Source organism: Nicotiana tomentosiformis, chromosome 4 (genome assembly GCF_000390325.3).
Source record: "Nicotiana tomentosiformis chromosome 4, ASM39032v3, whole genome shotgun sequence".
NCBI classification, from domain to species: Eukaryota; Viridiplantae; Streptophyta; class Magnoliopsida; order Solanales; family Solanaceae; genus Nicotiana; species Nicotiana tomentosiformis.
This window is the reverse complement of record NC_090815.1, coordinates 58601273-58627968: the sequence shown is the minus strand read 5'-3', so window position 1 is coordinate 58627968 and position 26696 is coordinate 58601273. Positions and strand designations below refer to the sequence as shown.

The 26696-nt window shown below is 40.1% G+C and overlaps 1 protein-coding gene across 1 annotated transcript; it reads right to left on the bottom strand.

The window, feature by feature from the left end:
* Positions 1–3095: 3095 nt before the first annotated feature.
* Positions 3096–20352, bottom strand: LOC138909744 (uncharacterized). Its single transcript, XM_070200957.1, has 14 exons — positions 19890–20352; positions 18819–19169; positions 14292–14349; positions 14067–14210; positions 13721–13955; positions 13378–13503; positions 13247–13327; positions 12202–12410; positions 10762–10860; positions 10602–10697; positions 9038–9334; positions 8701–8907; positions 8121–8247; positions 3096–3242 (listed from the first exon to the last, which is right to left on the bottom strand). The coding sequence occupies exons 1-14, from the start codon at positions 20350–20352 to the stop codon at positions 3096–3098; spliced, it is 2640 nt and encodes an 879-aa protein (XP_070057058.1).
* Positions 20353–26696: the final 6344 nt, after the last annotated feature.

Below are 26696 nucleotides of genomic sequence, written 5' to 3'. Positions count from 1 at the left end.
TTCGAGAAATCACCCCCTGAATGGAACCAGCCGTAGTGAAGTCAAATGAGCAAGAATTGGGGACTACTCCCGAAATTACTAAATTGCTCGAGGAACTCACAAAACGAGTCGAAGCCAACGATAAAAAAGTAGAAATATATAATTCCAGGGTCGATCAGATCCCGGGAGCTCCACCAATGATAAAAGAGCTAGATTCGAAAAAATTCATTCAAAAGCCTTTTCCCTCGAGTGCAGCCCCAAAACCAATCCCCAAAAAATTCCGTATGCCCGAAATACCCAAATATAACGGAACGACCGACCCCAGCGAGCACATCACTTCTTACACGTGTGCCATCAAGGGCAATGATTTGGAAGATGATGAGATTGAATCTGTATTATTGAAAATATTTGGTGAAACCCTATCAAAGGGGGCAATGGTATGGTATCATAATTTACCATCAAACTCTATTGATTCTTTTGCTATGCTTGCAGATTGCTTCGTAAAAGCACATGCCGGAGCCATAAAGGTCGAAACCAGAAAGTCAGACCTGTTCAAGGTAATACAAAAGGATAACGAGATGCTAAGGGAGTTCGTAGCTCGTTTTCAAATGGAACGAATGGATCTGCCACCAGCCACAGACGATTGGGCTGTTCAAGCTTTCACTCAAGGTCTAAACGAGCGGAGCTCGATGGCTGAAGCAAAATATGATCGAGTACCCATCTATTACTTGGACCGATGTGCACAATCGATATCAATCCAAAATAAGAGTCGAAGATGACCAGTTGATTTCTAGGTCCGTTACGAAAAAGCAAAAGTCGACCAGAGATCGATACCAGCCATATAGCGGAAATGATACTACTGCTAAGTATCCGAGGCCTCTTTAAAATCAACCTCGTATACTAGGGGGCTTTATCATTGAACGCATCTGTGATGATTATCAAGTTCGGTGCAAAGGAAGTTACTTCGTTATTTCATGACAAACAGTGTCTCAACAGGAAACGTTGTAAGAGCCAAATGGTCAAAACGAACCATGCTTATGTAGTTGGCCTGAGCCCTGACGCAAAATATGAACCCATGTATAATGATTTGAAAATAAAGCCCTCTTCTTTACCGATATTCTATGTTCAAGATTTATTATGCAAACAGGATCGAGTTCGAGCAAGCGCTCACCCGATCATTACGCCTAAGGGCTACATTATTTTGAGTTCGAATCATTCACTCGACTACTAAGCCTACGGGCTACATTATTTCGAGTTCGAATCATTCACTCAATTACTAAAGTTTACGGGCTACTTTTATTTCGAGTTCGAGCAACCACTCACTCGATCATTCCGCCTACGGGATACTTTATTTCGAGTTTGAATCATTCACTCGACTACTAAAGCCTACGGACCACTTTTATTTCGAGTTCGAGCAAGCACTCACTCGATCATTATGCCTACGGGCTGCATTATTTAGAGTTCGAATCATTCACTCGACTACTAAGCCTACGGGCTACTTTGATCATTACGCCTATGGGCTACTTTTATTTTGAGTTTGAGCAAGCACTCACTTGATCATTACGCCTACGGGCTACTTTATTTCGAGTTTGAATCATTCACTCGACTACTAAGGCCTACAGGCTACTTTTATTTCGAGTTCAAGCAAGTACTCACTCGATCATTATGCCTACGGGCTACATTATTTCGAGTTTGAATCATTCACTCGACTACTAAATCCTACGGGCTACTTTTATTTCGAGTTCGAGCAAGCACTCACTCGATCATTACACCTACGGGCTACTTTATTTCGAGTTCGAATCATTCACTTGACTACTAAAGCCTACAGACCACTTTTATTTCGAGTTCGAGCAAGCACTCACTCTATCATTACGCCTACGGGCTATATTATTTCAAGTTCGAATCATTCACTCGACTACTAAAGCCTACGGGCTACTTTTATTTCGAGTTCGAGCAAGCACTCACTCGATCATTACGCCTACGGGCTACTTTATTTTGAGTTCGAATCATTCACTCGACTACTAAATCCTACGGGCCACTTTTATTTCGAGTTCGAGCAAGCACTCACTCGACCACTAAGCCTACGAGCTACTTTGACCATTATACCTACGGGCTGCATTGCATCGAGTTCGAATCATTCACTCTATTACTAAGCCTGCGGGCTACTTTTATTTCGATTTCGAGCAAAACTACTCATTTCTTCGAATTAAAACGAACACTTGACTATTTAAGCTGAAGGATGTTCGAGCCAGATAAAGCGAAGGGGACTACCCACAAGGCCCGAAGGCAACAGAGATTTAAATTCAAACTATCTTTAGTTTGAAAGGCTATTTTTCTTCAAAAAGAAGAAAGATTTATATTTACAAATTTTTTGTACAGAGGTGGCTACACTTCCAAAAGGAAGTTCTTTATACAAAAACCGAAAGCGGTATCAAAAGAACGCAGCGATCGACCTAAGGCCCTAAATGACTCAATATTCATCGGAGGCCGTATTCTCGGAATCATCCTCATCTTCAGACTCCCACGAGTCATCGGAGTCCTCCTCAGGAAAGGCCAACCTTCGAGATTTGTTCTCCTCTGCCCTGGCGACTTCAATCTCGGCCCCAACATCGAATCCCTAAGCTCTGACCTCCTCGAGAGCCTCTCTCCAAGCCTGCCACTTTGCATGTTCGACCATGCTCACAGCTTTGGCTTGATTAACCTCGACATCGATCCTGAACTCAGCTACTTTGGCATCGGCTCTTTTTTTGGCCTCGACCACTTCAGATCTGGCCACTTCGAGTTCTTTGGCAAAATATGCTTTATCTAAACTGGCCAAATCCACCCGATGCTGAAGCTCTTTCATCTTTTTGATCATCCCCAAAGCATTTTCTTTCACAGATCGAAGTTGGGCATCTGAAAGCTCCAGCTGAGCCTCGACGACATCCTTTTTCGAGGCAAGGTTATCCATACACTTTTTAAATTCTTTTGCCTCGGCCAGTAGTGCATCTACCTGTGAGTTAAGCCGTCCGATCTGCTCGATCCTCTGTCAAACCTGTAGAATCGGATCGTTAGTGGTTATCTCTTTTTCATCTTCACTATAATGGAACATTCGGAATACCTGCTCAGCCATCTCCTCATGCTCTTCCTGAGCCGCTGTCAAATCTGCTCGAAGTTTTTTCACTAAGAAGCTTGTACGAGTCACTCTTCTCAGAGAGGCTCCGAACCTCGGCGTCATGCTCCTCCCTGATTCGAAGAAAGGCCTCGTGATGCAACACCAAAGCCTGCAAACAAAAGGAGAAACATTAGACTTACCTGCAACTCTGTGTAAAAGAAGCGGCGAAAACGCCATCAGAGTTACCCGATTCAAAGCATGTTGGGCCTCGTTGAAGAGACAGGTAGGCCCCACCGCATTCATTACTAATTGATCTTCTTCGGTCACCAAGGACCGAAGGTAACTGGCAATCCCCACAGGGGAAGAAAAAATTCGGGTATCCGCAGGAACGGAGAGCACTATCTTCCGCCTTTGGTCGGGATCGATACTCGGGGCCGAAAATCGGTCCTCCAGTTTATGGATCGATGGAAACGTCAGTACATATCTGATCGAGCCGTTGGTAAATCATATCGTTTCTCGCCACATCCTTTTTCGAGAAATGATGGGACTGTGTATACGGTCAAAACCAATTTGAGTCAGTCGTACGGACTGATCGAGACGATAAGGTTTCGATCAACGGAGATCGGCATGACAAGCTCAGTCAAGGTCCGAAGTAAGGGTGGCGAGCTTCGAGCTCTAAGACCGATCAATGACAAGCTCGATATCATTATCGAGCCCATATCCAAATCGAACTACAAGGCAAAGCGGAGATTATCAAAGATGCATGGACCGACCAACACTCACCCCGAATACCGAGACCCCAAGTCAGAATCGATCTTGGACCAAGGCCGAGGGCTCGATCCAACACCGAGCTCGAGCCAGTATCGAGCTCGCAGACTAGGGTCATTGCAACCGCACTATGGGAGAGAATCTTGGCGAAAATCGAGGAAAAGATAATACATCATGGGCTCTCCACTACATATTTTTTATTATATATAAAGTAGGATCCCTCTACTATAAGAGGGACATGGATTGTAAGTAAGCAGGCGACACAGTAACAAAAGATCATTTCTCATATTGAAAGATATCCCCTTGTGCTTGTTTTACTTTATCTTATTCATTCTTTTTGCTCACTATTTTCATTCTCATAGTCAAGAACACACATATTTCTATTTCTCTACATGATTTATATCAAATTGTATTGCATATCCTTAGAACCATGCACAAATTTAACGTTATCCGATTTTTTGGGTAAATAATTTTCAGCACTTGCTACTTCTGAATAAAATAATAAAAAAGGGAGTCCAACCATTGCTTTCCCGGTTAAAAATCAACGACCTTAACCATAGCAGAATGGTCATCCAATATATATCTTCCCCAAAGTTCCACAAGTCCTTAAGTATGTTTTAACATAATAATATCACTACTCCAAGTGTTTGACTAATATACTGAATGGAAGTTTCTACAGTAGATATGCACTTTTCTTAGTGCTCTTAGTTATAAACAATGGAAGTTTCACGTTTTGAAAATCATTGGATATCAAGCTCTCCCTTTATCCTTCTCCACTCAAATACCGGGCTTTTGTTTGTGGCGAAGTTTGAATTCTTTAGCAAGTGGGATAAGACCATGTATGTTAAGGCTATACATTCTTTTCCTTTTAGCATGATCCAAATGATACAAACGAAACGAGCAAATACCCAACTTTCATAAATGACTCTATTCATAGAGGTACTAGGGGTGCCTATATTCTTGATTCCCCATGTGTCTTATTATTATATATTTCGTTCATGGGTCTCAGAATATTACGTAATTGATAAAGTTTATCCGAAAGGTATATTGATCTTATTAACATATTATTTTATGCATTTTATTCATTTATACATGTACATTGACCCATGACCAGATGGCGTTATATACGCGTATATTATATGTATATGGGATATGGGAAAAGGTTACGACGTTATATACGCACCACCACCTGATCAGTTGGTATACGTTGATGATTTTGCCCACAGAGGCTGAGATGATATGATGGGATGCTCTCAGAGGCTTGATGATGTTATGTACACATAGACCTATGCATTATATGACATTTATACGCATTTGCATGACATTATAAATATTTCATGATTTACAGAGCTATCCAGACTTACAGGTTGAGTCCTTTACTCCATGTTTCTTTTATGTCCTTTATATATTGATTTACATGCCTTACATACTCGGTACATTATTCGTACTGACGTCCTTTTGTTGTAAACCCTGCATTCATGCTTGCAGGTATAGGTAATCAATTTGACGATCCCTCATAGTAGACGAGGTTAGCATTCAGCAAAGGATCGGTAAGACCTCATTCGGAGTGCAACCGAGTCTATGAGTCATCGTGTCAGAGTTTTGCTACAGACTTATGGGTAGGCTAGAACCCTGTCCCATTTGATGTCAGCAAATCTTAGAGGCTTTGTAGACAGAGGTTCATTTTGTACAATATGTCAGAGGCCTTGACGGGCAATATGTATTGATGTTTTAAGAATTATGGTTCATTGATACAACGCTTGCCCACTTATAGTTATACATTACAAGTTGTGGCCATGTTGGCTCATGTTAGTTAGAAGAAAAAGAATGAGTTACAGAGTGGTTTGCTCGGGCCAGTACGGCACCGGGTGCCAACTACGCCTCCCCGAGTTTTGGGCATGTCAAAAACCTTTCTGATTTTTACTCCCCGTTCATTAGCCACAGTAGGTGCCATTATTTTGGAGTGCATACTATTTTGTAGGGAGACTGTTTTTACATGACCATTTCTCCTTAAAGTCTTGATTTTAGATGTCTTATTGTTGATAATCTATAAAGATGGTTGGAAGTGAAATAAGTGAATTGGGGATATAAAGTGTGGCCAACATGCCAAGAGTGAAAGTTATACTTATGGCCAATGGTGCCAATGAAATGAGATGACATGAGAAAGAATATGAAACTCCTTTGATTCAACTGTTCCGAAATTGACTTCGAAAATAGAATTGCCTAAAAGCATTATGAACTCAAGTGATGCCCATATGTGGCTGTTTTAACTAATGCTATGCCTTGTAAGTAGTTTCGATGTGTTTTGCATTCTTACATATTCGTGAGTTGAAATTGTGTATTGTCCTTTTTGGGAAAAAGTGTTTCAAGAATAAATGATGTGTTACTTGTTTATGATTTTAACTTGTGCTTCGATTGCCAATCATTTTACTCCATTTCTTGGAAAGAAATCCATTATGATTAAAGCCTTCATTACTAATGAACCTAAAGTTGTGATTTCCGGAATATTCTATATGTTGATATTTATGATGATGATCCATAAAAGGAAAGAAATGAAAGTGTGGAATATGAAATACGGCCATTGTGCCATGAAAGAAGAATCATATGTATGGCCAAGAGAGCTAATGAAATAATGTTGTAAGAGGATGAAAATGCCAATGAGACTATAAATGGTGTGAAAGGCTATGAGGTAAATGCATATGTATTGTTGTTTCCTTTGTATGCAAATAAAAAAAATATTTTTGGGAGTATCGATAGTCACCGAGGAAGGGTAGGTTGAAATAACCTAACCCTAAAACTACACGTGCCGGTGTAGGAGTGGATTGTGATCATTCCCCTTATTTGGGATGAGATTGATGTGATAATATAATTCCCCTTATTTGGGATGAGATTGATGTGATAATATTATTCCCCTTATTTGGGATGATATTGATGTGATAATATTATTCCCCTTAATTGGGATGACATGATTGATAGAAAAGGATGATGTCGATCCACACGAAATTGTGGTGAGATGTCCTAGCCGATCGGGTCGTGATCCGACACCATGCCATACACATGGTGGTGATTGTGCTGTAAATTGTAATTGAAATTGTGATTGTGGTTGATGTCTCTAATGAGATGGCCTAGCCGATCGGGTCGTGATCGGACTCTGTGCTAAAAGTACGATGGTATTGGTATTGAGAGTGATTGTGGTTGACGTCTCTAATGAGATGGCCTAGCCGATCAGGTCGTGATCGGACTCCATGCTAAAAGTACGGACAAATATTGGTATTGTGAACATTGGTATATCGGTGCTAAAGATCTCTCAACCAAAAATAATATTATTTTCATATTTTGGAAATTAATATGTTTTAACTTGAAAATTGGATATCATTGATTGTTGATTGTTGTTTCCATGGTTTTCCCTTCTATGTTGGCATTCTATTTTGAAAGAGGACAGTTAGCTTTACATACTAGTACTATTCCATATGTACTAACGTCCCTTTTGCCAGGGGAGCTGCATCTTCAATGGATGCAGGTGGTTCATCAGCGGGCAACTTTGGTCCTCGTTAGTAGTCACTTTCTATTCAGCAGATTTTTGTGAGCCCTACTCTATTCCGGGCCTAATGTCGTTTGAGTTGTACATTGTGTTTTAAGGTATAGTCGGGACGTTGTTGCCGGCACTTCCATACTACTCTTGTGTTGTACTTAGAGGCTCCGTAGACAGGTTGTGGAGTATGTATGATGTTGGGAATTGAACTAGATGTGTTGGTATTTTTGGCAAACATATTTTTCATTATATCTATAAACTTGGAAATTATAATGAAACTGCTAATGGAAATGAAATGGGCGTTGCTAATGAAATCTTTTCAATGTTTGATTAATGGAGTACATCTCCTCTTTATTCATGGATGAGTTTGGGTAGAAGAAAATCTAACAGGCTTGCTCGGTCGGGTTTACTCAATTGAGCGCCGGTCGCGCTCCCCGAGTTTGGGACGTGACAATTATAAAATACACAAAATGGACCCTCCGAACCCAATCTGCGATCGCAAAATACACTGCAGAACAGGTCTGCGGTCCGCGAAAAGGACCGCAATATCGTCCTCCAAAACTGGGTTGGCCTGGCCAAGTCTGCGACAGATGTGCGGTCCGCAGATGACTTCTGCTGCAACAAAATGAACCGCAAAACCTCCCTCAAAAGAATCCTCATGTTGGTTCTGCGATGGAAGTGTGGCCCGCAAAATAAATATGCGGCTGCATAATTGACCACGGAATAACCTTCAAAATTAAGCTTCACCTGGTTCACTCCGCGATGGTCCTGCAGGCCACGAAGCCGATCCATGTTCATGAAATTGACTGCAGAAATGCACTCCTCAACAAATTTGTATTCCACCAACTCCTTGATGCATTGCAAGTCCAAAAATCTGTACCGAGACGAGCAAACTCGCCACAAAAATTATTTACAACCCTCCAAACTCATAGGCGTACTTTTACGGGGTCTTACATCCTCCCCCTCCTAGGATCATTCATCCCCAAATGAGGAATAGAGTCCGCCAGGACACCCAACATGACTTAATTCTACCCCCACACCTCAAGAGTTCCAAATTTGGCTAACTCCCTAAGTTTTCAGAAATTTCGGCACAGTTTCCCCTATAATTGGGCATATCCACCTGTCAGAGAGACCTAGAAACCAATCCTAAAAATATATTCATAATCCAACGACGTTACATAGCATGAAAACAAAATCGACCATAACCTCATAAGCATTATATTACCAAAAAGGATCATCTTAACATAAACTGTACAAGTTGAACATAATTCATAGAATGTAAACTCCTAACATTCCTCTTTAAGTACAACAATATGATTACACAAACATGTGAGGGTATTTCCTCTTCATCACTTCCTCGGCCTCCCAGGTGGCCTCTTCAACTTGTTGGTTTCGCCATAGCACTTTCATAGATGCAATCTCTTTATTCCACAACTTTTGAACTTGCCTATCAAGAATGGCAACCGGAATCTCTTCATAGGTAAGATCCTCATTAACCTCAATAGCCTTCACCAGAACAATGAGCGACGGATCTCTGATCTCCGACTACCTTCTTTAACATACACACATGAAATACCAGGTGTACTAAGGACATCTCTTGAGGTAGCTCGATCCTATAAGCCACTTGAACAACCCTCTACATGATTCTGTACGGTCTGATATACCTCAGACTCAATTTCCCTTTCTTCCCAAATCGCATTACGCCCTTCATGGGAGAAACTTTCAAGAACACCCAATCATCCTCTTTGAACTCCAAATTTCTGCGACGCGTATCCGAATAGGACTTTTGGAAACTCGGAGCAGTCTTCAATTCCTTAATGATCTTGACCTTCTCCATAGCCTGATGCACGAGGTCTGTCCCTATAAATTCTGCTTCCCCAGCTTCAAACCAGCCAATGGGAGATCTACATCTCCTACCATATAAAGCTTCAGACAATGCCATTTGGGTGCTGGCATGATAGCTATTGTTATAAGCAATTCTATCAATGGCAAATGATCATCCCAACTACCCTTGAAGTCAAGAACGCAAGCGCACAACATATCCTCAAGCGTCTAAATAGTCCGCTCTGCCTGCCCGTCGGTCTGCGGATGGAAGGCTGTATTAAAATGCACCTGAGTACCCAAACCTTGCTGAAAGTTTTGCCAAAAATTAGCTGTGAACTGCGCTCCTCGATCGGAATGGAAACTGGAGTGCCATGCAACCTGACTATTTCCTTGATATACAACTGAGTATAATGTTCTACTGTGTTGGTGGTCTTAACAGGTAAGAAGTGTGTTGATTTCGTGAGTCGTTCCACAATCAAGCAAATCGAGTCAAACTTACGAGACGTGCGAGGAGACCTACAACAAATTCCATATTGATCGTCTCCCACTTCCACATTGGTATTTCTATATTCTGCGCCAACCCATCGAGCCTTTGGTGCTCAGCCTTCACTTGCTGACAGTTTGGACATCTTGCTACAAAGTCTGGTACATACCTCTTCATGTCATTCCACCAGTAGACATCCTTGAGGTCATGATACATCTTCATAGAGCCTAGGTGTACGGAATACCTGGAACTACACGGTCATGATTCTTTCTCGGAGACCGTCAATGTTCGGAACACACAATCACCCTTGGTACCTGAGGGTGTTGTGTCATTCATGTCAAGAGAAAAAGTTGTGGTTTTGTGTTTTTGAATTCCCTCCTTTAGCTGCACCAATAATGGTTCATCATATTGTTTCTCCTTGACTTCCACTACGAGTGATGATTCAGCACTATTTTGCATAATCACCCCACCTTCACTAGAGTCCGCAAGCCGAACTCCCAAACTGGCCAAATGGTGAACTTCCTTGGCTATAGGTCTCTAGCAGGCCTTCTAGTGAGCCAAACTACCCATGGATTTCTGGCTAAGGGCATCCGCCACAATATTAGCTTTCCCTAGATGATATAGAATATCGATGTCATAGTCCTTGAGTAACTCAAGCCATCTCCTTAGCCTCAGATTCAATTCCTTCAGCTTGAAATACTGAATATCGATGTCATAGTCCACATGGATCGCATACAAATAGTGACGTCAAATTTTCAAAGCAAACACCATCGTCGCAAGTTCTAAGTCATTTGGTTGCTAATTCTTATCATGGTTCTTAAGATTCTTGGAAGCATATGCGATCAGCTTTCCATGTTGCATTAATACACACCCAAGTCCGATCCTTGAAGCATCACAATATACCACAAACCCATTCGTACCTTTCGGTAAGGTCAACACCGGTTTTGTAGTCAATCTTGACTTCAACATTTGGAAGCTCTTTCACAAGCATCTGACCACTGGAACTTAACTGCCTTCTGTGTCAATTTAGTCAATGGAGAGGCAAGAGTGGATAACCCCTCCACAAACGTCCTGCAATACCCAGCTAAGCTCAAGAAACTGTGAATCTCTGTTAGAGTTGTAGGTCTAGGACAATTCTTCATAGTTGCAATCTTCTGAGGATCAACCTTGATTCCCTCACTAGAGATGACATGACCCAAGAAAGCAACAGATTCAAGTCAAAACTCACACTTAGAAAGAAAATTTTGCATGCAACTTGTGCTGACTCAGAGTTTGCAAAACTGCCCTAAGATGATCGGCATGGTCCTCCCGACTTCATGAATATACAAGGATGTCGTCAATGAACACTATCACGAAGGAGTCGAGGAAAGGCTTGAAGACTCGATTCATAAGATCCATGAAAGTTGTTGGGCCAATCGTTAGCGCAAAAGACATCACCAGAAATATAAAGTGCCCATACCGAGTCCTGAGAGTTGTTTTTGGAATATCCTGCTCCCTGATTTTCAATTAGTGATACCCTAATCTGAAATCAATCTTGGAGAAGTACTTAGCACCAGGAAACTGATCAAACAAGTAATCTATCCTTGGCAATGGGTACTTATTCATGATTATTGATGACTAGGTCGGGAATCCAAACTAGAGTAAGAGTTTAAGAAGTAAATGCGGAAGCAATAACAATAAGGAATTGAACAACTAGAACTAAGGGGCAGGAAATAAAGTAGATGGGAAAATTCAAGGAAAGAATTCCAAGAACTTCCAAGAATGCAAGTTCTATAGCCTTGACAAGATCAAAGCAATAACGTCTTGATTTATTGAAGAAATCAAACGCCTTTACTTAAAAGCAAATCAAAACAATAGATTCAGATCTTAACCGCTTTACGAGCGATACAACAATTAATAACTAGTATTAATCACTTTCTAAGAATACCACAAAGGAATCAAAGATATCACAATAGAGAAGTAATCTTACTACCTTGAACTATGAATTAATAAAGGTTGAAAGATAAATCTCAAAGCCCAAGTAACAAAGGTTCAAAAGAACTCTCAAAGTATGATATACTTAATCAAATAATGAAGTCTCTCAATGAATGAGAAGAACTCCTTATTTATAGGAGTACTAAGGCATAAAAAGTCCTTAAAATTAGGTAGTGTGGCTGCTAAGGCATCAAAAAGTCATTACAATTAGGTAGGGTGGTTGCTAAGGAGTAAGAAAAGTCATTAAAATTAGGTAGAGGGCGGCCAAAATCCCTTTAGGGCAGATTTGGACCTTAAAACTACTAGTTTGGGCCATTGGTTTGGACTCAAATTGGGCTCCATTTCAAACACCCCCATTTGGACCTCTTTTAAGCTCATTTTGGTCTCTTCTGGGTGCCCTTTTGCTAGATTTCAAGGGCCGAGTTCGGGACCCAATCTTTCTCCTCTTGGACTTCAATTTGGGCCACCAAATAATTGTAAAACATGTATAATTTATCTCCTTTGGTCTTGAGATCGTCCTCCATAATTAAAAGCTTCTTTATTTACACTTGAAGTCTAATGGCCTTGTTTTGCAACTCTTTAGCTTGACATCTTGTTAAAGGCCATTTTTGAGATTCCAAAACTTCATCCTTGTCCTTGAATATAGTTGAGCTTCCTAGGATGCTATCATTCCCCTCTTCTTGAAGAAAATTCGTCCTCAAATTTCGACCTTGGACGAAAAAGAAAACACGCACTAGTAAATGGCATCCACTAATCTGAAAAATAGTAGGAATAAAATAAGATAGTGACCATGTGTCCATTTAACCCAATTAATCCTAATAGGTGTAAATACTCCCTTATAAAGCATATGGACATCATCATCCCAACAAACTTTATGCCTACCTAGATCAATACAATAAAAACCTCTCTTAGATGCACCATGCAATGGAACTTGCAATTCGATCTTGTTGGTAAGGTAGTCCATAGGTATACATGACAAGGAAATTATAAAAGATTGATCACACATCCATTTAATATAAGTATCTCTACCACATGTATCAAAGAAGATACTTTCATTATATAACCAACTATCTACAATTACAAATCTGATGGATTCCTCTACATGAAAGAAGAGTATTTGATCACAAGTGTTACAACAATCATGCATATTATCTTTACTAGTAACAAATACTTTTACAAGCTCACAATGAACATGACTTGAAGAATGTCTCCCCATCACACAACAAAAATCACATCCTAGCAATATATCATATGAAAACCCATTAGCCACTTGAATAAGAGAAGAAGAAATATTTAACTCATTCACAAGCCTCTTCTCATAAATTTCATGACTCTTTCCACCAAGTTGGAATACATAATGATCTATGTCATACACAATTTCAAAAGGAAGCAAATTACTCTTGCACTTTAACTTAGATATTACGGTTAATGACTTGTTATGCATCAAAATATCATCATCCACAAAAATTATAAAGTCACCAACATAAGAAATAAAAGTATAATTCATTACCTCCAAAAATACCTTAGGTATTCTAGATAGGCCAAGAATGCAAATAAACCAATTATACATACTATACTTGGACTTATTTACCAATGGAACATCATAACCTTGTATTCTTTTATGCAATTGCTCCAACTTAGCAATGCTTTTAGGCAACTCCATGTCATAACCCTGTAAATGAGAATCAAAATAGTCAAAAGGTTCAATAACAAGAATTTAACCAAGCTTTTATCTTCCACCATCCAACAAGAATAGATATTGCCAAATTCATGTTGGAATCCAATTAGATCTTTTGCCACCATCTTCTGCGCCTCACCACCCCTTTCAAAAGGTATTTCAACACGTGACTGCACAAAATTACAAGAATTAAAACAAGAAAGAGTTAATGGGTTAGGAAGTAAAGAAACTTTTTTCTTGCTTACACTCTCTTTGGCTTTTATCACAAGGCTAACGTTTTCCTCACCCTTAGCCTCTTTTCTCTCACTAAAGAGTTTTTCTTTGCTTTTTCACTCAATCCCTCTTGTTTTTCTCTCTCTACCTCACATACTTTGTTTATCTCATTACCTTATCTTTTTTTTTTTCAATATCACTCTTTACCTCACTTGACATCCCACTCTTTTCACTCAAGACAACCTCTCCTTTTTCCTCTCTTGGAATGTCAACATGCACTCCCTTACTTCTCTCACTCTTTTCTCTCTCATATTTTTTCATATTCTCTTTAACAATCTTTTCATCTTCACAAATTTGTGAGGGAGTCAAAGGCCCAAGAACTTTTTTCCCATTAATCTCAAAAGAGTATCTATTTTTTTCAATAATATATGAAGCACTTCTATAGACATACCATGGCCTTCCCAACAAGATATGAAAACTATTCATCGGAATGACATCACACCAAATCACATCCTCATACCTTCCAATAGAGAATGGCAAGAACACTCTTTTATCTACCTTTACTCCTTTCAACATATAGGGTTCAATATGTTTAACACAAGGTAAGTTCAATTTCTCAACCATATAAGTGCTAATTAAGTTATAGTAAAATGCTTTGTCAATTCTAAGAGCATAAATTGCAGACATCACTTTAGCTCTTGTTTGAAAAATAACTTTACCATTGTCTTCCTTCCATTCGGTTTACTGTAAGTTTGACTTTTCAAGTTGTTGAGTCATAGCTGTCCTCTTTCCACTGTAACTACCTGTTTGAGACATCTTGACATAGATTAAGGGAAATATGTATCTCTCAAATTTGCTTTTTCCCTATAGTGCTCTCACCTCTCTTTGCCTTTTTTTTCCCTCTCGAAATAATCTTTGAATAAAATACTTTGTAGATTTATAGTTAAACCAAACTCGTATGAAGTTCTTAGTAGCAAAATTCAGATTTTTGGGGAACAAATGAAAGAAGAACCAAATCCTAGAACTATTAGGCTCGCTTGAAACAAGACACGAACAAAAAGGAAAGGATTATATATTTTGATTAGAAAGAGTAAGAAAAATTAAATTTTTGTCTTATCTTTGAAAATCTGGGATCCCCTATTATTGTTTCCTTTTATAGTTTTAGGAGACAAATTAGATACAAAAAAAAGTTCCTGGAGAGCAAGCAAATCATTTTTTTAAAACTTATTTCCATTTTTTTTGTTTTTTTTAACTATTTTTTTTTCTTAGTATTCAAGAAATCCCCAGAATTATCAAGAATGAAACCTTGATAGAACCGCTCTGATACTACTTGATAACGATTAGGTCGGGAATCCAAACTAGAGTAAGAGTTTGAAAACTAAATGCGGAAGCAATAACAATAAGGAATTGAACAACTAGAACTAAAGGGCAGAAAATAAAGGATATGGGAAAATTCAAGGAAACAATTCCAAGAACTTCTAAGAACGCAAGTTCTACAGCCTTAACAAGATCAAAGCAACAACGTCTTGATTTATTGAAGAAATCAAATGCCTTTACTTAAAAGCAAATCAAAACAATAGATTCGGATCTTGACCGCTTTATGAGTAACTTGAGACAACAATTAATAGCTAGTATTAATCGCCTTCTAAGAATACCACAAAGGAATCAAAGATATCACAATAGAGAAGTAATCTTATTACCTTGAACTATGAACTAGTAAAGGTTGAAAGATAAATATCAAACCACAAGTAACAAAGGTTCAAAAGAACTCTCAAAGTATGATATACTTAATCAATAATCAAGTGTCTCAATGAATGAGAAGAACTCCTTATTTATAGGAGTATTAAGGCATAAAAAGTCATTACAATTAGGTAGGGTAGTTGCTAAGGAGTAACAAAAGTCATCAAATTAGGTAGGGTCTGCTAAGGGGTAACAAAGTCATCAAAATTAGGTAGGGTGGTTGCTAAGAAATAAGAAAAATTACAAAATTAGGTAGGGGCGGCCAAATTCCTTTGGGGATTTGGGCCTTAAAACTACTAGTTTGGGCCATTGGTTTGGGCTTCATTTCAAACACCCCCATTTGGACCTCTTTTAAGCTCATTTTGGTCTCTTCTGGGTGCCCTTTCGCTAGATTTCAAGGGCCGAGTTCGGGACCCAATCTTCCTCCTCTTGGACTTCAATTTGGGCCACCAAATAATTATGAAACCTGTATAATTTATCTGCTTTGGTCTTGAGCTCGTCCTCCATAATTGAAAGCTTCTTTATTTACACTTAAAGTCTAATGACCTTGTTTCGCAACTCTTTAGCTTGACATCTTGTTAAAGGCCATCTTTGAGATTCCAAAGCTTCATCCTTGTCCTTGAATAGAGTTGAGCTTCCTAGGATGCTATCAATTGTGACCTTGTTGAGCTGCCAATAGTCGATACACATCCTCAACGACCCATCCTTCTTTCTTACAAGGAGAACCGGTGCGCCCCAAGGTAACACACTTGGTCTGATGAAACCCTTCTCTAGCAGGTCCTTCAACTGCTCCTCCAATTCCATCAATTCTGCCGGAGCCATTCTATAGGGTGGAATAGATATAAGCTGTGTGTCGGGCAACACATCGATCCAAAAGTCAATTTCCCTGTCTGGTGGGATCCTAGGAAGCTTTCAGGAAAGACCTCTAGAAATTCATTCACGACCGGCATGGACTCCAGTGTCGTTACCTCAGCATCAATGTCTGTGACTCGGACCAAATGGTAAATACATCCCTTACTGATCATCTTCGTGGCCTTAAGGCAAGAAATAAACCTACCCTTCGGCAAAACATCATCCCCCTTCCACTCAATGACTGGATCACCCGAAAACTTAAATCTCATAGTTCTTGTCCAGCAATCAAGCTTGGCAAATCATGTGTGAATCCAGTCCATCCCCATTATCATATCAAAAATCCACCATCACCAGTTCGATGAGATCAGCCGTGGTGTCTCGGCCATGTACTATGACAATACCATCCTTATAAACTCGCGTGGCCACAATAGACTCACAAACTAGAGTAGATACAGAGAACGGCTCATGAAGCTATTACGATTCTATCCCGAATTCCATAGCAACATAAGGAGTGACATATGATAACGTAGAATCATGATCTATAAGAGCATACACATCATGAGATTGAACAGTCAGTATACATGTGACAACATCTGGAGAAGCCTCTAAACTCTAGTGACCCCTCATAGCATAGAACATGCTGGGTCCTCCCGAACTCTATGCACCACCCCTGGCTGCACCATGCCCTGCGGGTGCCGGAGTACCTCGAACTGGAGGAGGTGTTGCCGAAGTAGTAGCTACTGAGATTTATGACTGCCCCCAACCCCCACCAAAATTTTTACGGGTAGAAACACAATCTCTCTGAATATGTCATGATCCACACCGATGGGCCGCGTCGGGCACCCGGTACCTTACTCAACCGAGTGCCAACATAACGTATCTTTTCGTATCATGCTATCATAGGTAAATGAGACAGAAAGGCTGTCGTGGGATAACTAGAATAAAACATGTAATAAAAACTTATACATAAGACATACGGGCCTCATATGTTAGTTGTTCTGTGACTTGAACATCGTCAACTGATATGGCTCTGGAAGGATCTCCGATACATTTACGAAGCACCGACACATGAAAGACTGGATGCACAGACTCCAAGTCAGAAGGCAAGTCTAATTCATACTCTACCTGACCTACCTTGCGTATGATCTTATATAGTCCAATGTACCGAGGGCTAAGTTTTCCTTTCTTTTCGAACCTCATAATGCCTTTCATCGGTGATACCTTTAGGAATACCCAGTCGTCAACCTGAAATTCCAAGTCTCGCCATCGATTATTCGCATAAGACTTCTGACGGCTTTGAGCTGCTAATAGCCTTTCCTGTATAAGCTTAATTTTCTTGATTGCCTGCTATACCTATTCTGGTCCTACTAACGTAGTTTCCTCAACATTGAACCACCCTATAGGTGACTTACACTTTCGTCCGTAAAGAGCTTTGTATGGAGCCATTTGAATACTGGAATGATAACTATGATTATATGCGAAATCAATAAGCGGCAGATGATCATCCCAGCTACCCTTGAAGTCTATCACCCAAGCCCGTAACATATCTTCAAGTGTTTGAATAGTATGCTCAGCCTGTCCGTCTGTCTGGGAATGAAATGATGTACTAAGACTTACCTGAGTCCCCAATCCTTTTTGGAAGGACCTCCAGAAATTAGCTGTAAATTGAGCTCCTCTATCAGAGATAATAGATATAGGGACACCATGCAGTCATACTATCTCCTTAATGCAAAGCCTTGCATAATCCTCTGCGGAATATGTAGTCCTAACGGGTAGAAAATGGGCTGATTTCGTAAGTCTATCAACAATCGCCCATATAGAATCGAACTTACGCTGGGTACGAGGTAAACCTATGATGAAATCCATATTGATTACTTCCCACTTCCAAGTCGGAATCTCTATAGCCTGCAATAATCCACAGGGTTTTTGATGCTCAATCTTAACCTGCTGATAGTTAGGGCACTAAGCAACAAACTCTGCTATATCCTTTTTTATTCTGTCCCACCAATATATTTCCCTGATATCATGATACATCTTTGTTGCTCCTGGATGAATAGAATAGCGAGAATAATGAGTTTCTCCCATGACCTGCCAACGCAGCCCTGTAACATTAGGGACACACAATCGTCCTTGATATCTGAGGACCCCATCCTCTGTAACCTCAAATGGTGTCTTCCCCTTCTGAGGGGTTGTATACTTATAATGAGCTAACACATGATCCTCGTATTGGCGTTCCTTCACTTCAGTTACTAGAGAGGATGTTGCCGTGTCCTAAATAGTAATTTTGGTATCACCCGAATCTAATAATCAAACTCCAAGATTGGTAGTTGATGAATCTCATGGGCTATTCCCCTCTTCTTTGGCTATAAATATGACAGGTTGCCCATAGATCTACGGCTGAGGGCGTCGGCTACTACGTTTGCCTTCCCCGGATGGTATAAAATATTAATGTCATAGTCTTTACGTAGCTCCAACCATCTCCTTTGATGTAAATTCAATTCCTTTTGCTTGAAAATATACTGGAGGCTCTTATGATCCGTATAGATATCAACATGAATGCCATACAAGTAGTGCCTCCACATCTTTAGTGCATGAATCACCGGGGCTAACTCCAAATCATGGGTAGGGTAATTCTTCTCGTGCTTTCTTAGTTGTCTAGAAGCATAAGCTACAACCTTACCATGCTGCATCAGTACACAACCCAATCCAACGCCCGAAGCATCACAATAGATAACATAACCATCGGTCCCTTTTGGGAGCATTAGAATCGGTGCTGAAGTTAATCTGTCCTTCAATGCTTGGAAACTCCGTTCACAAGCATCAGTCCATTGAAACTTTTCTTCCTTCTGAGCCAACTTTGTCAAAGGTGGTGAAAGAGAAGAGAATCCCTTTACAAATCTCCTGTAATAACCTGCCAAACCGAGAAAGCTACGAACCTCTGTCGGGTCGAGAAAGCTAGAGAATTTTGCATACAACTTTTCTTTTTGTAGAACTCTGAGCACAGTACACAAATGAACTGCATGTTCAGTCTCTGAACGAGAATACACCAATATATCATCAATAAATACAATTACGAACAGATCTAAAAAGGGTTTGAACACACGGTTCATCAAATTCAAGAATACTGCTGGGGCATTAGTCAAACCGAATGACATAACACGAAACTCAAAGTGCCCATATCTGGTCCTGAATATTGTTTTCGGAATATCCTTCTCCTTAACCCTTACCTAATACCCGGACCTTAAGTCTATTTTTGAGAAACACTTGGCACCTTGCAACTGATCAAATAAATCATCAATCCTTAGGAGTGGGTACTTATTCTTGATCGTCACCTTATTCAACTGTCTATAATCTATGCACATCCGCAAGGAACCATCTTTTTTTCTCATAAATAACACAGGTGCTCCCCACGGTGATGTACTAGGCCTGATAAAGCCTTTTTCAAGCAAGTCCTTTAGTTGTTCCTTCAACTCTCTCAGCTCTGCGGGTGCCATTCTATAGAGAGGGATAGATATTGGTTGAGTATCTGGTAATATGTCAATAGCAAACTCAGTTTCTCATTCTTGCGGAAGACCCGAAAGCTCATCGAGAAAAACATCGGGAAACTCCTTAACCACAGGGATAGATTGAATGGTTGGTGACTCTACTTTCACTTCCTGAACCCGAACTAAGTGATAAATATAGCCATTTCTGATCATCTTCCTTGCCTTGAGATAGGAAATAAATCTACCTCTCGGCGATGCCGTATTACCTTTCCATTCCAAAACAGGCTCCCCTGGAAATTGGAATCGGACCATCTTCGATCTACAATCAACGTTGGCATGACAAGAAGCCAACCAATCCATACCAATTATAACATCAAATTCTACCATATCTAACTCAATTAGCCCCGCTACTGTAGATCGACTATGAACTACTATTATACAATCTCTATATACTCGCCTAGCTATCACTGAGTCCCCAGCAGGTGTAGACACCTCAAAAGGTTTAACCAGTTCAGGTTTTATTCCAAACTTACTAGCAATCAGGGGAGTGACATATGATAAGGTGGAACCTGGGTCAATCAGTGCATATACATCATATGAGGAGACTGATAATATACATGTAACAACATCGAGTGATGATTCTTGATCTTGTCGTCCTGCTAACGCGTAAATGCGGTTCTGAGGACCGCTCGAGCTAGATGCTTTGCCTCTGCCTCTACCACGACCCATTGGTGCATGTGAACCTTGCCTAGGGGGTGTACTGATGATGACGAACCAGCTACAGATCCCGCTGGCTGAGCTATGCTTGCATCACCTCTTGTCGGACAATCCCTCATAACGTGGCCCGTATAATCCCAACCCCATACGGCATTGCCTAACATGCTGCTTATCACACTGAGCACATCGTGGAAAGGGCGACCTCATCTGACTTGACTTACCCCTATACTGAGAACCTGAGGCCCTGGAAGTCTGACCAGGCCTTAAATATGTGGAACGATCAAATCTCTTACCTCCAAACTCGGGGGGCAAGGGCGGGCTAGCCGATGTCTGGGCTGGATACCTCGGGTATTGTGGTTTCTGACCACCTCGAAACTCACCAGAAGGACCCGAAGACCTCGCTCGCTTATTCTGGGCCCTATCATGCTCACGGTTGGCCCTCTGCTTCTGCTTATGCTCCTCTACACCCTGAGCGTATGCCTGAATACGAGAAATATCCATGTCTGCCTGAAGTGAGACTGACATACAATCGTTAAGAAAGTGCGACTCTAACCCCATCATGAATCGGTGAACCCGATCCTCCATTTTAGATACAATAGTGGGAGCATACCTAGACAATGTCAAACTAAAGACTGTACTCCTGAACACTCATGTTACCCTACCAAAGGGTCAAGAACTTATCAACTATGGCCCGTTTGTGCTCTGGTGGCAGATAATGATGAAGAAAAGCCTCTGTAAACTCCTGCCATACTGCTGGAGGGGCATTGTTACACCCCATATTTTCGTACGTGAAAGTACACCATAAGTAAATTGTTGAAAGATCGGAAATGAGATGTTACATCTCGCATTTTCGTACGTCGAAGTTTCGTCGTAAGTTAATCGATATAAGCTCGGGAATGAGATTATTTTTGAGCTTATAAGTATTATGCTATTTCAAATAAGTGATGAGTAAATTCGTGAAGGTGAGAGGGTAAGCAAATTGAAGAAAATTAATTTCGTCGAAGTTTGTCGTTTTGAGATAAAATACGGTCCGAGCTATAATACCCCGTATTTATGGACTAGTGCCATACAAGGTACCACATGACCATGATAGCATGATATATAAAGTGGGTTAAAAGTGAGTAGTATTTTAAGTAATTTGAGATAATTCTTAATTATGTGGGTAATTGGTTAATTATTGGTTTAATGAGAGATTAACCATGTAATTAAGGATTTGTAGATAATTAATAGGTGGGGACAAATTCCCCCACGTGGAAGCCCAGAAGCCTTAGTTAAATATGACTCTTAAGTCATATAACTTTGTGTCACAATTACAAGATTCTGTGGCATAGTCATTATTCAAGTGGGGCCACACCCAAATATTAAAAATGTCCTCTTTAATTCATTATGGAATCTCTACAAAAGTTCAAAGAATGCTTCAGCAACTCATTCATGAAAGATTAGATGCTGAGCAACGTGATTGTGCTACAAAAATCATACGAGACTACGTAATGTTATAGCAATGGGATTTTGCGATTCTAAGGGAGTACGGTGCAATCTTTCTCAAGAACATCATATGGATTTTCCCCTACTTCGATTCGCCTTTACGTGTTGTCGCAATTAACGGGTGTTAAAGGGATTGACAAGAGAACGGTTCAGGTATGTTAAGGCTATCCCTTCTTTCTTTTGGCATGATCCAAATGATACAAATGAAACGAGCAAAATACGCAACTTTCATAAATGACTCTCTTCATAGAAATACTAGGGGTGTCTATATTCTTGATTCCCCATGTGTCTTATTATTCTATCATCTATTCATGGGTCTTAGAAAATACGTAAGTTGATAAGTTTATTTTATGACATTAATCAAAGGCATAATGATCCTATGATGTTCCGAGATATTTTATTGATGTATTTCATATGCACTTCATTTATTTATACATGTACATTGACTCATGACCAGATGGAGTTATATACGCGTATATTATATGCATATGGGATATGGGAAAAGGTTACGGCGTTATATATGCACCACCACCTGATCAGCTGGTATACATTGATGATTTGCCCATAGTGGCCGAGATGATATGTTGGGATGCCCTTAGAGGCTTGATGATGTTATGTACATATATACCTATGCATGGTATGACATTTATACGCATATGCATGGCATTGTAAATATTAATGATTCACAGAGTTATTCAGACTTACATGTTGAGTCTTTTACTCCATGTTTCTCTCATGTCTATTATTTACTGATTTTCATTCCTTACATACTCGGTACATTATTTGTACTGACGTCCCTTTTGCCTGGGGATGCTGCGTTTCATGCCCGTAAGTTCCGATATACAGGTCGAGAGTCCTCCAAGTAGGCTATCAACTCAGCGGAAGGTGTTGGTGCGCTCCATTTGCTCCGGAGTTTCTTATTTGGCCAGTATGATTTAGGCATGTATTGTTTGGTATGGCGGGGCTCTGTCCCTACCTTTATGACAATTATGTATTCTTAGAGGCTTGTTGACTGATGTCATGTACGTAAAAGATTGTATGGCCTTGTCAGCCTATGTTCAGTGTACGAATAGTTATTTTGGTCTTATAATCCCGTATGTCTTATGTATAAGCTGGTATCTCACGCTGTACTCTATTTATCTCATGGCAGCCTCTCAAGCTCAATTATCTATGATAGTATGATATGAAAAGATACGTTATGTTGGTACTCGGTTGAGTAAGGTACCGAATGCCCGTCGCGGCCCATCGGTTTGGGTCGTGACAAAAGTGATATCAGAGCAGTTCTATCCTAGGGAGTCTACAAGCCGTGTCTAGTAGAGTCTTGTTTATGGGTATGTTGTGCACCACACTTATAAGCAGGAGGCTACAGGGCATTTAGGACTGTCACTCTTTCTTCTTACTCTAGATCGTGTGGCAGAGCTCAGTTGCAAGGACTCAATTTCCTAAAATCTATCTTATTCGTAATAAGACGATACCTACATCTAAAGGACAGTTGATAAGAGATTGAATGTGGCCGTAGAAGAGTTGAGTCAGAGGAACTCGATTTCGCATCATGCTTATGATGAATAAATGTAAGGTCTTTAGTCTTATGTGGGTACTATGACGTGTATGCCTCTTGATAAGGAGCCTTAAGGCAAGGATATCTATCCACCCCTATGGTGAAAGGCAATGAGATATTCAGAAGATAGATACAAATTTCAACAAGCAAAAGAAGCAAGATGAAAAAGGATACGAGGTACCAAGCTAATGAAGATCATCGCAGAGGAATATAAGCCTTTTGAGTTACCCTCAACAATAACAAAGGTATGTACAATTGGCCACACCCACCTCATTTATGCCCTATGGGCGCTAACAGAAGTAGTATAAGAGAAGGCAAGATATCAAGATCTAGATAGGGTTAGGGTAACCTAAAATGGTGGAGGGATTGTTAGCATTAGCTGACATTTCCTAAGGATATTGCAAATGTGCTAATAGATCTCCTTGTGAGACGCCCAGATGGTGCACTCTAAAATAGTACAACTAGATATGAGTACTACAAAGATAGGTACTGAAAGCCTGGAAGGGATAAATATTATCTTAGTGTGGCTCCCGTCCCTAGTAGAGAGAGAATGCTAGGCAACCCGAAGAGCCGGTGGATGGAGCAAGGGGAGCTTGTCTTGTTGATGTTTTCTGAATAAAGTAATAGACATAAATGTTAGTGGGAAATAAGAAGAGAGTTAATGAAACATTATGAGTAAGATGTGATACATGGATGACAATGGTCGATCAAAAAGATGACAGTATTATAGAGTCTATAGTCAAGTGAAGGAAAGAGGTGACAGGCCTTGAGACAACAAAAGAGTATAGGCCATAAAGTCATATCCTCATTTCAAGAAATAAGTTCGTGACTCCAACGTGATTACCAAAAGGAAAAAAAATTAGACCCCAGAGTAATAAGAAATCAGCATGGACTGATGAACAAGATAAACTAAATATGAACTAGGGACTGAGTAATAGTCGGCATCATGAGAATTTCAGAGATTGCATCCCGGTGATAATAGAATGGACGACAGAAGAATACCCTTTAAAGGTCATTTAGGAAGGCGCTTCACTAAAGCAAGCAAGGTGAGCAAAGTTAAGCTTAAGGGACTGTATGTGCCAGTTACACTAAGTGTCACCCTCGCGAGTAAGGAATTTCATTATCCTTGGTACAAAAGGATTATAGCGAGGCGAGTAAGGATCATCGATGATGTGGAAAGATGCCAAATATGAAGAGGTAAAACATCTATACGTAGATCGTCGTAGCTCCAATTCTTAATACTCCCCTAAAGGGCGGAATATTGAGTGATATGGCATGAAGTCAGAATTGAATGGTTCTAGTAATTATTGAATGGTAAAGGGAGAATGTGATAAAAATGAAAAAGGAATGAACTTGCACTTACCCAAATCCTACAGATATGCTACGATTCCAGAACATTATGCAAGCACGACGTCAAGGAGAGGAAGTAAGGGTTTCTGCCCAAGATGTCATTGATAAATAAGGAGCTAGTGCGGGACGTAAGTTAAGACCAAGGAAATAACCCAAGAAAGATTACGCGGAATGTTGATATGAGAATGGGCCAACGAATACTTAGAAGTTGATTCAGGAAGAGCCTAGTTATGGTGAGACAAGAAGATATAGACAAATCAGCAGATCGTGCAAGATAAACATAGTGAAACCCAACATAGCGAATCAAGTCTCGCAGATAGTGATATCGTGATCCTTGAGAAATATTCAGATAGGAGCTGGGGTAGTTAAAGGTACTGTATGAGTATTACGGAGATAAAAGAGAGTACCATGGGAAGACACTCAAAATAACAGCTCAAGAGCAACCCTACAAGCACACGGGCATGGAAATAAGTAACTACGGATAATTATAGGCAGGGAAGAACATCAAAACAATTCTGTCAATGATACGATATGATAAGCTTGTAACTTTACAAGAGCCAGAAGGTCTTCATAAATACTACAACGAAAGACCAGCTGAGGAAATAAGGAAGAAGGCTTCAACCTAAGCACGGTGACCTAAAGAGGAAATGGTCTTGTAACAACAATCTCACAACAACATTATATGCACTCCATAAGAAACTGGCACCTAGCATGGCTAATGAGCGGAAAATGAAACCAAAAGTAATATTCGAGACCATACGAATTGCACAAAATTCCGACATGCATGAGAACTAAGATAAGCTTAGTATGCACGCAACAAGGGGGCAGAAAGACCAGGAAAAGTAATTGCTTACGTTTAAAGAAAGCTGAGATGGAACGAAAGGAATTATTTGATCAATGATCCAGAGTTAGTTACATTGTGAACGCACTTAAAATTTTGGAGTATTATCCATGCAGCATATATATTGACATTCATACAGCCGTAGAAGACTCCTGTATAAGTTAAAAGAAGGAATTGAGCCCAGGGCATAATAGACAAAGGATTGAATTGTCAGAAGATTGTATCATGGATATTCCATAGCACCCATGAAAGGCTAAAGTAATAACTAATACCAGGAGCCACAGACCGGAAGATAGCTTAAGCCTACGTGAAGGCTGATCAGAAGGAAGAGGAAACTAAAGAGTTTAATCGACTAAGTAAATCAAGAGTCTGATTATTGGACCCGAAAAATTTCAGAAATCGTGATTGAAAATATAGCAGAATCACCCTTAATATCAGAGGTGCAAGTATTATAATAGAGCTTCAAGTTGTTGTTATGAATTATACCTATGTGGAAGGGAGGTCATGAAAGAGATAGAAGATATGATGCGAGACTTTAAGGTAAGTAAGGTAAAGGTGAACAACGTACGAGATACTCAAATGCAGAAGATTGTGAATAGTCCATACTTCAGATAGAAGGCTAGAAGCACTGGGATTCAGTATCCTGGAATGATAGCGGCGTCATCAGAGGCATATCTTCTAGCCTATGGTTTCTAGGTACCGAGAGATCTAATAAAGAGAGTAAAGAAGAGTTAGAGACAATGTGATGTCTCGCTTGATGATCCAGAATAACATAAGGAAATATATGGTGCAAGCAAGTTGAAGGAAGGTTGCGAGTAATATAAATAGAAATGTGCAGGTCGCAAGCTAAAGTATGGTAAAGCGACAAGGTTTTAGGAAGACGTGAGTAAGGATAAGGAAAGACAAGTGAGAAGGTGACGAGAATGGATAAGTCCTCGGGATTAAGCCCATGAAAACAAGAGAGTTTATGGTTTCTCTAAGTTATGGAAAGCTCAGTATAGCCTGAATGAACTTAAAGGAGTCTAAGATTAATAGCATTTAGAAGAGATGGAATGCTGCCATGGTAGTAGAATGAGGGTGTGATTGTGATAGATAAAGGATGACGTTTGGGGTAATGATTTC